This window comes from Myotis myotis, unplaced genomic scaffold, assembly GCF_014108235.1.
Source record: "Myotis myotis isolate mMyoMyo1 unplaced genomic scaffold, mMyoMyo1.p scaffold_m19_p_15, whole genome shotgun sequence".
Classification (NCBI taxonomy): domain Eukaryota; kingdom Metazoa; phylum Chordata; class Mammalia; order Chiroptera; family Vespertilionidae; genus Myotis; species Myotis myotis.
Genome location: NW_023416319.1, coordinates 51,396,458 through 51,412,182, shown reverse-complemented (window position 1 = coordinate 51,412,182; position 15,725 = coordinate 51,396,458). Strand labels below are relative to the sequence as shown.

At 40.0% G+C, this 15,725-nt stretch overlaps 1 protein-coding gene across 1 annotated transcript in view; it reads right to left on the bottom strand.

Annotated features, from left to right (window-relative positions):
• Nucleotides 1-15,725, bottom strand: part of NRG3 (neuregulin 3) — a 576,649-nt gene that overhangs the window by 27,017 nt on the left and 533,907 nt on the right. The window contains exons 5-6 of the mRNA XM_036337388.1: nucleotides 9,280-9,382; nucleotides 2,373-2,499 (exon numbers count right to left, since the gene is read on the bottom strand). Of these exons, the coding sequence (XP_036193281.1) occupies nucleotides 2,373-2,499; nucleotides 9,280-9,382 (230 nt within the window). The remainder of the gene's footprint in view (nucleotides 1-2,372; nucleotides 2,500-9,279; nucleotides 9,383-15,725) is intronic.

The window sequence follows — 15,725 nt, the reverse complement described above, 5'->3', positions numbered from 1 at the left end:
AAGTGAATAATTACCAGCTAGCAGATGCTATAAATGTTGGCTTAATCGCATTTACACTGATCAACAACTCGTAATTTTTCACTTCCCAGAAGATGAAAAGGGGCTGTGTACTAAACATGACAGCTCAGGGGAGCCCTGTTGGTGGTGGCCTTACAAACTCAGAGACATAAAGTAACAACATAGGATGGTCCGAAATTAAAATTCTCTAACTAAAAGTTAATAGTGGTGGGTAGTCATATCCTAGGCTGGTATCTTCCCTGACAAAGGTCAATTCTTACCTTAGCTGAACCTGTCTACTGACCTTTTGCGTGTGAACATACCTTTGGAATATCAGGGTTATTTCCTCTCCCCCACCACACATCTCACTGCACCACAGTGGAGACCACAAATCCCCTTATTGTTATTGTTAATTGTGTTAATTGTTGACTGTTAACTCTCCTATTCCCACAAATATAAAAGAAGCATGGGTCTATTTATTTTACTTTTTTATCCAACCCCAGAGATATTCAGCTTTGCTTTCTCCCGCCTCCCTAACTCACCAGTGGATTTCATGTAACCCCTTGGGCCTCCTCCTTTGATTGTAATGTACAAAGTCAGGTGCCAACTGCCAGTTCCTGGAGCATTTTCTCAGTCCCTTGAAATTTGGCATCCCAGAAGATGTCAGTTTTGCTCAAATAAGCTCATAAAAATCCTCTACAGGTTTAAACATTTCTTACATTGACACCCGGTTCTATTAAGCTCCTGCTGTTTCTCCCATCCCATTCTCTCATTCTGTCTTTAAAACACCCAGTCACCACAGGCCAGTGTGGCTCAATGGTTGAGCATCAACCTAGGAACCAGGAGGTCACAGTTTGATTCCCAGTCAAGGCATATGCACAGATTTCAGGCTCTACTCCCAGTAGGGGGTGCAAAAGAGGCAGCCAATAGATTCTCTCTCATTATTGATGTTTCTATCTCTCTCTTCCTCTCCCTTTTTCTATGAAATCAATAAAAATATATTTAAAACAAAACAAAACAAAAAACACTCAGTCACCTCTGAACAAACTGAAGTTCAGTTCACACAGGACCCTCTTTCATAATGCAATAGTAGGTTACTGATTACAGTCTCTCTTTACTATTTGAGCTAGTGGCTGACTTTGTCTTTGACAGGTCCAGATGCTAAGGAATTGAAGCCCTCCATCACAGCATTTGTTTTAGGGCGGTGGGATGATACTCATTAGAAATCATTAGCAAAAGCATTCTCTCTGTTTCAGAAACGAACAATCTCTACACATCGCCATGATTACAAGTTAAATAAAACTTTGCTGGGAAGCAATCCTGATTTATGAATCCACATTAAACATCTAAGTACATCTGTTATGCCCAGCAAAATGGTAACTGTTTGGGTAATGATATCTTAGAGTCACAACTGGTGCATACATTCCCAGTGATTAATGCATTTGGAGGGGTGAAATGTGTCATGGTGATTGACTATTATACTCAAATACTGGATTTTTACTGTGCCCTCTGTCCCTTCATTTTGTGCCTGAGAATCAGGAAGTGCAACCTTGTGCGGGGGCAGAATGGCTACCCTGAGAGATATATTTCAGTATGTCTTAGGCAGTATCCACTTGCCTTTGATTTAGCATTTTGAAATATATCTCAGAAAAGATGAAAACTACTTTAGAAAGATGTACGATTCCAAGAGTTTGCTTTTAACTTCAAGTTGTTGGAAGTACTGACCGTGGGTCCACAATGCCCACCGCCCACCTCGCTCACCTTGGCCTTCTCTCACACCCTTCCTTCCCTTGGAGGTGCATTCTTAGGATTCATGACTTGAGTGTTTCTCCCATCTCTGCCCTGTGACTATCTGATGAACCTTTCACATTCTTCAAAACTCAGCTCAAGCCTGACTTTCTTAAGAGGCAGCCTCCACCTGACCCCTCTCCCCTTTCCTCTTTGGTCCCTTCTCCAATTTCTGTTGCAATAGCAACCATCTCAGCCCACACATCTCTGATTCTGGTGTTTGTATTTCTTACAATACATGAGTTGCCATATGGTGGGGGACATTGTATCCCTGGTGCCCAGCACAATTTCTGACACAATGGAAGGATTCAGTAAGTGATTATGGAACAAACAACTGAAGCTCTCTTTGCTTCCAGAGACAACTTTATATTACCTATTGTAATCCAGGCTGAGATTTAACTTTTCTCTTTTATCCAGTACAGGTATTCGTTCATGTGCACACATGGAACTGCAAGATGATTTAAGAAAAAAATCTCCAAAGTACTGTAAAAATACACATACAAGTCTGACTGCAGGCTCCCCACCCCTGCCTGGCCTGGGACCGCTGAGGAGGGCTGTGGGAAGAGATACAGAGACATGTAACTTACATTCTGCAGCTGCACATGATTCTTCACCAGGTGCTCTGACTTTGCCATCGTGCTGGATGCTTTGAGACTGTAGTTTTTACCACTCTGTGGCTCTTTCAGCTGCTCTTGAAGTTGTTTAGCTTGTTTTCTGCAGGTTTAAGTAAATAAATGAATAAATCGTTACATATATGTATGCTATGCATATTGTTCGCTTCACTCATTCCTATCATCTGTCATTTACTAAAGCTAGTAAACTCAGTTTAATTCTCGTTTTAAAGGGAATCCTTCCCTCATTTTCAACTTCACCAAGAACTCCTTCCAATTTGGAGAGAAGGTGGTATTGCCCATCATCTCCCAGGGACTCGCGCCCAGTGGTGTTCTGAAGGCGGACAGCAACGTAATGGGTGGTCCCTGCACTCATGGATGCAAGGGGTCCCTTAGCCTGAGTGGTCAGCTGCAAAGAATTGGAAATGTTTTGGAGAAGTGGCCAGTGAAAAATAGGAAGCTTGGGCCTAACAGCCACATACATGTAACATACTACAAAGTTACATTTGTATCTTTACAAGTCAAGCGTGTGTAGCTTGATTGCATGGCTGGCATATGTACCATAATGAGTGTATATTTTCTTTCTTACAGTTTAGAACCAGCTCATTATTGTTATCATCAACCCTGCCTATAGAGATCTTTACCCCTTTGCAAACATTTTGTAACCAACAAAAACAGTTAACTCTTAAATAGTATCTATTATGTGCCAGACATCATTTTATTTTTTAAATCAATTTTTATTGATTTCAGAGAGGAAGGAGGAGGGAGAGAGAGAAACATCAATGATGAGAGAGAACCATTTATCAGCTGCCTCCTGTACGCCCCCTACTGAGGATTGAGCCTGCAACCCAGGCATGTGCCCTTGACTGGAAGCGAACCTGGGACCTTTCAGTCCACAGGCTGATGCTCTATCCACTGAGCAAACCAGCTAGGGCCCAACATCATTTTAAATGTTTTCCATCTATCAATTCACTTATTCTTCACAATAATTTTGTGTGATAAGGCATTAATTCTGTATCCATTTAGATAAGAAATCTGAGGCACAGGAAGTTAGATTATTTGCCCACACTCACATTGCCAGGAAGTGCTATAGAGCTGGATGCAGACCCAGGCAGTGTGGCCGCATATTCAGTACTCTTAACCGCCACTCAGAACCGGCAAAGCACTTGCCTGTGGACCCGCAGCTTCTCAGCAGGAAGGCTGAGCCTACTCTCAGTGTTCGGACTCCAAATAAAGGACTCCCGCCTGCATATGTGGGCTGGCTATAGCAGCACGATGCAACGGATCACCGCGCTATTAGCTGCTCTGTCCCAAGGGCTTTGCAGCACCTATCTATCAGCAGAAGACTCAGCACCAATAAAACAAGCAAACAATAGCAAGCGAACAAAAACCCCTGCAGAGTCATCTGCCCTGAACTCTGCCTCTTGCCCACGACCCTGCCTAGGACAGAGTTCTGGTGGAGCAGAGCGCTGGCCTTGCAGGGAGCCACCAGCAGGCCGCTCCCTGCAGAGCTGGGGCTCAGGTCTTAGAGGGGCTGAGACTGTATCTGCCACCCTCCAGTTCCGTTTGGATTTCCTAAATCAAGAGATTGATTTCCTAACCGTCCCTGAGCCTCAGCTTCTTCACCTGCAAATGGAGTCTGTAAAAGCTATCTTCCATGCATCCTGTGGAAACTAAAGGTGAGAGCGCATGCGGAATGCTGAGCTCCTCCCCGGCTCACCAGTTAGCACGTGTGCTCGTGCAGATGCTGCAGAGGAATTAGAACACTGGCCCAGAGAGCAAAGAAAAGACCGTATGAACTGTATCTCTCAGCATTTGCCACGGGCTATGGAGGTTTTGAATTTACACCAGTGTGATGCACTCTATTTAAATATTTCTTTCATCTTTTCAATTATTTGGGGGGCTTTTATCTCCAGTACTCTAAATTGCTTTAATCCAGTTGTAATTATGTATCTACTTCCTAACAGCTCATCTGTAGCCTATTGTTAAAAATAAATCAATCACATCAGCATTTTTAGAAGCACATCATAGTCAAGAAACCCTATCAGGAATTCACTGAAGAAGCAAATGGAAGATCAGAAAGTTCCACCTGAGTAACTCATCATGAAGCAGTGAGAGGGGCTTACGCTCCTAAGAATTAAAGATAAGAAGCACTATCTTCCAGTGATTCCATAATTCGGTGTTTGGGAAATATAAATTTCTGAAGGAATTGTTTATAAAATGTTTGAGAACAGTTCCTGAATCCTTTTATCACTTACTTTCCTTTCCTTCCTTTTCACTCACGTCCCGACTCACCTGCCTCCTTCTCTGTCATCCCTGCCCTTTCCCAGGCATGCCCATTTTTGCTCTCATCCTTTCCCCAGTAACTGCCAACAGAGGAAAATGATCGCTGTACCATCAACCCTCTCATGAGAACACCCTGCTCCGGGGAGACCAGATGCAGGCATTGCACACTGGAACCCTACTAGCCAGCAATGTCGGTATCAACATTGCATAGTAAACTGAGTTTTTTAAGTTTCTGTGGCTCAATTCTTCAGAAGGAACTGAAATGTAAGTAGTGGCATATCTGATGTCACAAGTCTGTTGGAAAACATTTGCAATGTTGCAAGTGGGGTTCCTGGCTTGTAGACATTGAGAAGGAGTGTGCAGGATTCTTACTAGGGAGGGCTCTTTGGATTGGCACCAGCAGAAGCAAAGGGTAGGAAACAGGACTGGACTGAAGGAAAAGTAAAAATTCCATGTAGATCTTAGTAAATCCCACTGCGAGTTCTGGAACTGGCCTGGCCTTGCACCGCATGTTGGGGCAAAAGTCTACGCCTTCAGAGCCTCATATTGAACCATCACCAACTGTGGTCTATCTCAGGTCAGAGTATGTGCTTGAGAAAAGTAACTCCTAGCATAACTGTGTTTTAGCAACTGGGGGACTAAGCCCTTCACCACTGAAGAGCATCATAGCAGCATACCAGACCATTCGCTGCTGTCCTTACGAGGCTTTCTCTGTGGCCTACAATACCTTACTTCAGAGTGTGGTAACCGATGGTCAGAGCAGTTGGCCACCATCTCTGCTGTGTACCAGTAGCACCCGCTTGTTTTCCTCCTGTGTTTTCCCAGTTGGGATCATTATTCATCCAGCTTTTGCTTCTGGAACACCTCCTCTCCCATCCCCTTCCATTCTTAGAGTTGAATCAAGTCCTGCATTTCCAAAGTCTGCTAAGGACCCCTACAGCCAGTCTCACCCTTCTTACCCACGTGAGTTGAAAGTAAAAAGAAAACCTATGAGAATGTGTAGTTGCATGTGAGCCATATCAGCCAGACTGAAAGCTCAATGAATAGTTCTGTTAGCTACCTGGGGGAATGTATTGATTTATTGGGAGTGATAAGAATTTCTTCCATTGGGTCCTTATGAGTCGTTGGGTTTAAATTCATTCAGTTAGAAAACCTTCTAAATTCAAGATGGTGTTTGTCACTTCTACCTCATCAGCTAACAGTTTGCTATAGTATTCTATCTGCTGAGGTCATGCCATAACAAGGGTGACAAGAGAATGGAGAAAGGACCAGAGTGGTGGAATCTGGGAGTTTATGGGGATTAAAATGTAAGTGACCAAGAGAATGTGAGCTTTTTTGTAACTCCTGACTTTCTCTCACCAGAAATAGTACATCCTGGTATATAGGATGGAGGTTTCAAGTGAATTTATTTGAAAAACCAATGATAGAGAGGTCCCACAATCCTAGAACTTGGGGCTTTCAAGATGAGTTAAAGAACGTATCCACATGGAAACAACCTGACTCTATGAAAGTGAGGAAAGGTCAAGGTGGAGTCTGATCAAGGGTTTGGGAGGGGACTTGAAATTCCAGCACTCAGCACAGAGAATACTGTGTCGGGGTGTTATAAACATGCACGTTCACCAATAGGAAATGATTTAGAAAGTGGATTCAGTTCAGAAAAACTGTATACTTTCTATATTAAGAATATGTAAATACTGCCCTAGCTTGTTTGGCTCAGTGGGTAGAGCGTCAGCCTGCAGATTGAAGTGTCTTACTTAGTGAGTGAATGAATGATGCTACTTCTACAAAACAAACCTAATACCTAGTTTTCTTTTAATAAAGACTAACATTTATTTGATTCACACACACACACACACACACACACACACACACACACACACCAAGTGCACGTTGCCCTCAGCTGTGTAAATCAGATGCTTGGTGTGGGGTGTGGATTCCTCTCAGGCAAAGAACAGTAAAGGAAGACTGTGCCTGGAAAGTGTACAGAAGAAGGAACTATACTCTTAATGAGAACTATAATTTACACCTGGGAAAGGCTTCCATTTTTATTATCACTTTACTCTTCTCACATTTTCTTATTTATTTGATTTTAATGAGAACATGTCCCAGCTGGGCAGGCAGAAGGCAAGCTCGGGAAGAGTGTTCCTCCATTGGCTCAGGAAGAAACTGACACTGAACAGGTTTCCATTAAACCCTGGACAGCTCACTGCGCCGCAGGAGGAAGTGTCCCAGAGCCCACTGCTGCCCTGAAGACCGAAGGCCCAGGTTACCCAGCTGCTCGCCAGTCTTGTGAGCGTGATCATCAATCTTCCATGTAAATGTGGTACGACTAAAACTCACACTCTAGTGAGAACAATGAAGCACTTCTTCATAGTAACTTGCTATTGTTAAATACACCATTTCTTTCTCAGGGCAGCAGGAGCATGGAGAAGCTTGCAACCCCCCTGTCAGGTGATTGCCTGTCTCCTGCTCCAGGGCGCACTCTTTGCCTGGGGTTGCCTGGACCTTACATTCCCGGGGGGGGGGGGGGGGGGGGGGGGGGGGGGCGGGGGGGAAGGGGGCTGTGAACAATAGCAAGCCCCACTGAGTACTTACTCTTTTATACTCTGTGGTGTCCTTTTGACAATATTTTCCCATTAATCCTTAACACATTCTAGAAGGGAGCTATATTTTGGCCATCTTACCAAAAAGGAAATCAAAGGTAAGGGACTGGATGTAATTTGCTTAAGAGTTCATAACAAGCAAGTGGCAGGCTGAAGATTTGAACACATGTAAAACCACAACCACTGTACCCTGTAGCCTCCCTGAAAAAATAAAATTAAAAAGTGCTCCAGATTGCACCTGAGCAGGGCTTCCTCATGCACCCCCAGCAGTTTCACCAGCCAGTGCAAGGATATAGGAGCCAGTGTGGTTGGTGTAAAGCATGTGATTGAAACTAGAACAGTGCAACTTCAAAGACCCCATCGATTTGTAAGGGATAAACGTCTAATCACTCTGCTGTACACCTAAAACTAATGTAATATTGTATGCCAGCTGTAATTGAAAAATAATAAAAATCATCTTTTTTAAAAAAATGATTCCATCTGCAATTTTCTACTGTGTGGCTTTGACAACTTAATATTTTAAAATTGAATCCTGATATTTTAAAAAATGCAGCAATAACACACAATTCCAATTGTCGTAAGGATTGGGAGCTAATAATACATGAAAAGCTCAGAGTCTCTGACAAAGAATAAGTGCTTAAAATGAACAGGAACACCTGAAACCTGTATAGCTTTATTAACCAATGTCACCCCAATAAATTCAATAAAAATTTTAAAAATAAAATGAGCAATAAAAAACAAACACAAAAAACCACAAAACAAAAACCCACTAACATCACAGCTAAGAGTTGCCTAGATGTAATAATTAAATGTAATGTGGCATCTGGATGTAGCCCTGGAACAAAAAAGCACATTAGGTAAAAACTAAGAAATCTGGAAATATGAACTTTAGTTAGTATTACTGTATCAATATTAAATGCATCGTGCTAATATAAGGCAATAATGGGAAACTGAGTCTGGGTATATGGAATCTCTGTACTCTTTCACAGTATTTCTGAAAATCTAAACCTATTCTAAACTAGTTTATTAAAACATAATAGTTACTAATTCTGGATTCAGACCTGAGTTTCCATTATTTTTCTGAAGATCAACAAATATGCAGACAAGTATAATAGGCTATATATGGAAATTGGTCTATTTTTAGAAGAACAAATGGATAGAAAAATATATGTCAATGAAAAGCAATGAAGCTTTGGTTTGGATTTCAACAAGCTATAGGAACGGAATTGGTGCCAACTTATTCAGGCCTACGTGCCTTACAAGAAACCAAAAATTAGTATGTTTATCTGTATTTCCTATTTTATTATGCTATTATCATAATTAAAATACCTTTACCAAAGTTTATTTAAAATAAAGATATATGTAGGTATACATATATAATTACATAGCCATATATGGATGTATATTTTAGCCTACATTATTAGTCAAAAGTAACTACCTTTATGTGCAGAAGGTCTGGGTTTTTGGCAAAGGAAGTATAGGGCATATTTGAGATATGTATACCAGCTGGGGAACTAAAATAGATTTTATAATTTTTCATATTTCACATTTGGCTAAAACCTTTATGAATATCATGTAAAAACACTATTGAAAGAAAACATGTAGATTTTTTAAAGAAAAACAATAGATACTGGTTGATAATGTTTAGGTCTACAGCAGTGTGACCTCTCTGGTCACAAGAATGTCAACTCCTTGGTCACAGGCAAATGTTGAGACTTTAATTCTGGCAGGTAATCAAAATGTGCAAAGAATGTAGAGTTTTTATGAGCACAGAGAGGGATGATAGCTATGTGCGTCAAAGATAAACCACACACACATACATGCAAGTGTGGCATGTACACTCACCACAGTCTACAAAATTCTAAGTCACTCTAGATGTTGGATGGGCCCATTTTTACAAGATCCCTCTGTCAGGAGCAAAGACTGAGAACTTAAAAAAGACAAAGTGCTTCCTCTGAGAAGTAGCCTTTTAACACTTGAGAGAATGGTCTTACTTGCTTTTGAAGTAGAATGCGGCACAGAACATGCCCACGATGACAATTCCAAAGATGATGCATGAAATTGACAGCACCTGCCTTTGATAAACGTCTTCACTCTCTGTGAATTTGAAAAGAGAAATTAGAAAGGATGTTAGCAGGGCACAGCTGAGACAACCTTCGTCCTTGTGCTTTTAAGCTGGTATCTCCTTTCAAAGCAAACTTTTTTGATCCTGTCATGAATAGGGAAAACATGAGGAACTTATTAGCATGCAATTTGTTGGCAGTGGTCTACAGGATAGCTGATTGCTACATTTTGATTTGCATGGCTAAGTCAGAACTCATACTCACATATCACAATTATGTATCTTATCAAAAGACATCGCATGACGTTAGGACACATGGGGGGCATATCTTTTTGAAATGATGGTTGGGTTCAAAATAATCTGCTACAGAAACAAATGTGAGTCCATCAGAGCCTTCTTGTGCCAGTGATGACTTCCAATTTATTTTATGATGCCACTGCATTTATTATTGGTCTTTGGCTGTCATTCACCCACGATTATGATTGGCATCACTAATGAAAAAGAACTTCAATATGGATGTGAATGTTTATTCACCCATTCTGTGACTTCCTCAATACCCATCATCTGGCATCTCTATTATCTCAATTGCTGTTATCAAGACCATATCTTATAGCTTCTTATCGCATAAAAACAACAGAATTCATAAACAAGCACTTCACTTCTCAGCCATTATTATTTATATTCCCAGCTCATTTTCTGAAATATGTCTACTGAAACAGTTCTTCCATCTCATCAAGACCTTTTACCCATAGATCTCGGAACCTTCTTTCTGTTATTGTCCTCTTGTTGTCTTCATTTCTCTCCTTATACAGCATACAGACTTTGGTGCATGATTACATTCATTTATTCTCTTGCAAATACCCTCACTTCTGCATCCTTTTCTCCTTCCCCTTTACTCATTTGGCAAAATAACTGTGTACAAATCCAGTCAACTGCCTTTTCCACCCCTCTACCTTGAACAGTTCAGAATTGGAGAGAAGATTGCACAACTGGGAAAGGAGACAGCAATAAAGTTTGACAATCACATTGCTGAAGCAGACATCCAGTAGAGGCTAACAATCTCATCAGCTTGCTTCTCCATTTTTCTAAAGATCATCCATACATTCTCCACACTACTCAAACAACTGACTTACCCTCCTTCCTGACTCTGAGATCTTTCATATTTGTCACACACAAAAAGAAGTCATTATAAAAGAAATAATCTTGATGCATAACACAAAATATACACAATTAATTGTGCCTCTATTCCTTTTGATTCATTCTTATTAACATAACGCAGTAGTTCTCACACTTTAGTATGCACTGGAGTCACCTTGAGAGTAATTGAAGGGCAGTCTGCCACCTACTTTCCCTCCCAGAGTATGTCTGAAGTGGAGACAGACCATTTGCATTTAAAAAAAAATCCCCAGGTGATTCTGATGTTGCTGGTCTGTGAAACATGTTTTGAGAACCACTGAATAGACTAGGAACCCTCAGAACACAGATCTACTATAAGAGAATAACTGGAGGATATTTGTTTTTCTTTGTAAATGTCAACTAAGGATCCACTTTGGGCTTTCTGAATAAAAATGTCTATTCAAAAGAAAATTTTCAATGGTGGTGGAAAAAATTAAATTAAATTAAATTTAAAAAAAAGAAAAGTGATTGAGCGTCAACCTATGAAACAGGAGGTCACGGTGCAATTCCCTGTCAGGGCTGTGCCTAGGTTGCAGGCTTGATCCTCAGTGGGGGGCATGCCGGAGGCAACCAATCAATGATTCTCTCTCATCATTGATGTTTCTATCTTTCTCTCATTTTCCTCTCCTCTCTGAAATCAATAAAAATGTACCTTTTTTAAAAGTCCTCTCCTTGAGGATATGCTTAAAAATAATAGAAAGAAATAAAATCTTCAGATGTTTCTCATGCACACCAAAGTAAGAAAATTATTCAATTAGAGAAAATGTTATCTTTTAAAAGATTAATTTCTTAAGATCCAATTGTCTTCTACCACCTCAGGGTCTTCACAATCACTGAGAGTAAGAGAAGGGAAAATATTCCAATTCATTTTATGTTGCCAACATTACCTTTATATGAACATTAGACAAAGATATAAGAGAAAATAAATTACAGACATATATTCCTCCTTGACATAGATGCAAAAATTCTCACCAAAAGTTTAGGAAATTAAATCCAGTAAGATGTTAAAAGTAACACATCATGGCCAAGTGGGGTTTATATAAGGAATACAAGGTTAGTTTAATATTTTAAAAATTAATAAATGTGATTCACAATTTTAGCAGCCAATAAAAATAATTTAATTATCAACTAGGTGGAAAATTTACTTAAAATCTAACATTAATTCCTGATTAAAATTCTCAAAGAGTAGGGATAGAAGGGAACTTCATCACACTTATGAAGAATATATATATATATATATATAATCTCTACCTAATTGTAAAAGACTGAATGCTTTTCCCTAAGGTTAGGAATGAAGCAAGAATACACCCTCTCACCACTTCTATTCAATATTGTACTGGAAGTTTAGTCAGTGGAATAAGCAAATATAGAAATTAAATCCATTCAGTTTTGGAAAGTAGAAGAAAAATCATCTTTGTTCTCAGATAACATGATCATCTATGCCAAAAGCTGATAGAATCCACAAAGAAAGAGCTAGTATAACTAGTAAGGAAAGCTTAGCAATTTTGCATGATTTAAGTTGTATTATAGATGATACAAAAATTAAATATGTGTCTAATAACAACAAATAATCAGAAATTAACATGTAATTATTATTTAGACAATCATCAAAAATATAAAACACATAGAGATACATGAGGTGTGTACACTGTAAACTACCCAAATATTATAGAGAGAATTTTAAAAAGACAAATAAATGAAGATATGCATCATGTTTATATTTATGGATTGAAAGACTCAATATTATTAAGATGTCAATTTTTCTCAAGTTAATAGATAGATTGAGTACAATTCTACTGAAAATTTCAGGGGGAATTTTGTTGTTGCAGAAATTGACAAAATAATTCTAAATGTTATGTGGAAATACAAAAGATCTAGAGTAGCCATAACAATGTTTTGGTAGCCCAAAAAATCAAAGTTGAAGGACTTAAACTACTTTGTTCCAAGACTTATTATGAAGTTATAGTAATCAAGGCACTATAGGCCAATACCATAGTGCCTTGATATTGGCCTACTTATAGACAGACAAGAGAGTCCAGGAATATATGCAAAAAATATGTGGCCAATTGATTTATGAAAAGATGCCAAGACAATTCAAAGGGGAAATTATCTTTAAAAAAATTGACATTATCTCGGGAGAAACCAAGATGGCGGCATAGGTTAACGCCGGAGATCGCTGCCTCAAACAACCACTTCAGAGATATAACTAAAGGACAGAACGGACATCACCCAGAACCACGGGAAGGCTGGCTGAGTGGAAATTCTACAACTAGGAGGAAAGAGAATATCATACCCAGACTCAGAGGAGGCGCAGTGCTGAAGTGAAATACTCAGGTGCGGAGTGCGCGCGCGGAGCGGGCTGGAGGCGGAGGGCGCGGTTGTTGTTTTCAATCGGGAGGGAGTTTCAGACTCTGAGCTCCAGATCAGGGCGAGTCTCTGGGGACCGAGACTCAGGGAGAAACGGGACTGTCTGGCTTCGGTCGGAACTCGAAGGCAGCTTTCTCTCCGAGGTTTGCAACCATTGCTGGGGCTCTGAGAGGCAGAGCCCCTGGGGAAGGAACTGAGAGTCGCCATAACTGCTTGTTCCGCCCGCCCTGTAGATCCCCCGGGACCCGCCCCGCCCAAGCCCTGCGCAGCGCCATTTGCCGGATAGCCTCAGGCAAACGCTAGATTAGCACCGCCCTAGAGATCCAGCACAGAAGCCCTCCCACTACAGACACAGCAGACTCTCATAGCCAGTTAGCCTGGAGGTCAAATCACCCCAGTATTGCCGACATCAATCAAGGCTTAAAGGCAACAAGACTGCAGACAAAGACCACTAGGGGGTGCACCAAGAAAGCATAAAAAATGCGGAGACAAAGAAACAGGACAAAACTGTCAATGGAGGATATTGAGTTCAGAACCACACTTTTAAGGTCTCTTAAGAACTGTCTAGAAGCTGCCGATAAACTTAGTAAGGCCCTTGAAAAGACTGGTGAGACCGCCGATAAATGTAGTGAGATCCTCAAGAAATCTAATGAGACCCTCGATGTTGTGATAAAGAACCAACTAGAAATTAAGCATACACTGACTGAAATAAAGAATATTATACAGACACCCAACAGCAGACCAGAGGAGCGCAAGAATCAAGTCAAAGATTCGAAATGCGAAGAAGCAAAAAACACCCAACTGGAAAAGCAAAATGAAAAAAGAATCCGAAAATATGAAGATAGTGTAAGGAGCCTCTGGGACAGCTTCAAGCGTACCAACATCAGAATTATAGGGGTGCCAGAGGATGAGAGAGAGCAAGATATTGAAAACCTATTTAAAGAAATAATGACAGAAAACTTCCCCCACCTGGTGAAAGAAATAGACCTACAGGTCCAGGAAGCGCAGAGAACCCCAAACAAAAGGAATCCAAAGAGGACCACACCAAGACACATCATAATTAAAATGCCAAGAGCAAAAGACAAAGAGAGAATCTTAAAAGCAGCAAGAGAAAGAAACCCAGTTACCTACAAGGGAATACCCATACGACTGTCAGCTGATTTCTCAACAGAAACTTTGCAGGCCAGAAGGGAGTGGCAAGAAATATTCAAAGTGATGAATACCAAGAACCTACAACCAAGATTACTTTATCCAGCAAAGCTATCATTCAGAACGGAAGGTCAGATAAAGAGCTTCACAGATAAGGAAAAGCTAAAGGAGTTCATCACCACCAAACCAGTATTATATGAAATGCTGAAAGGTATCCTTTAAGAAGAGGAAGAAGAAAAAAAAAGGTAAAGATACAAATTATGAACAAAAAATATGCACCTATCAACAAGTGAATCTAAGAATCAAGTGAATAAATAATCTGGTGATCATAATAGAATCAGGGACATAGAAAGGGAATGGACTGACTATTCTTGGGGGGGAAAGGGGTGTGGGAGATGCGGGAAGAGACTGGACAAAAATCGTGCACCTATGGAAGAGGACAGTGGGTGGGGAGTGAGGGCGGAGGGTGGGGCGGGAGCTGGGAGGAGGGGAGTTATGGGGGGAAAAAAAATGAGGAACAAATGTAATAATCTGAACAATAAAGATTTAATTTAAAAAAAAATTGACATTATAACAGTAGTATAGCCATATCCATAAAAATGAACCTTGATTTGAGACCTTAATGTAAAATTTTATACTATAAAGCTATTAGAAGAAAACATGGGAGAAAATCTTAGTAATCATGGGTTTACCAAAGATTTCTTAACTACAATACAAAAGATACAAAGTATGAAAAATTTTAAATCAATAAAATGGACTTCATCAAAGTTAATAATGTTTGCTCTTCAAAATATAGACTCATATCTATAATATATTCAGAAACATTGACTGTTCAACAAAAATATATATTCAATAACATGAACTTGTATATGGTATAATATAAATGGAACTCTTACTACTCAATAAGAAGACAACAGCTGCATTTTGAAATGGAAAAAAGATTTGAATAAACACTTCCCCAAAGATATATAGATGGCAAATACATACATAAAATATTTATAGATTGTAAATGCAAACATCATTAGTCATTATGAAATTGAAAATTAATCTGTTTGGAGCTATATGGCATCCCTACTAGAATGTTTAAAATTAAAGAATGACTATACCAAGAAAGTGGAACAATTTTAACTTCCATGTACTTCTGGTAGAAATGTAAAATGATATAACCACTTAAGAAATAATTTCATGAAAGTTAGACATATGCTTACCTTATGCGTAGCTATTACATTCCTAGAGATTTACCAAAGACTTATGAAAGTGTTCATTATGTACATAAATTTTCATGGCAGCTTTATTTGTAATAGAAAAAAAGTGGAAACAATCCAAATGCCCACGAACAGGTGAATGGATAAACATATTGTGCTATATCCATACAATGGGATATTATCTTACCTAATAATAGACAAACATGGTAATTGACCATACCTTTGCTATGCCTCCCATTGGCTAATCTGTGAGATATGCAAATTAACTGCCAACAAAGATGACGGCTGGCAGCCACAGAGCTGGATGAGCAGGAGGCTTGCTTGCTCCAGTGACATAGGAAGACAAGGTTCCCCACCTGCCGCGGCCTGCTCTAAGCTACACTCAAAGCAACAAAGTTTCAATTATAGAAGGTAAATAAACCCCAGATACCTGCTTTCAGCCGGCTGTGGCCACAGAGCTGGAGCCTTGGGTTGCCACTGG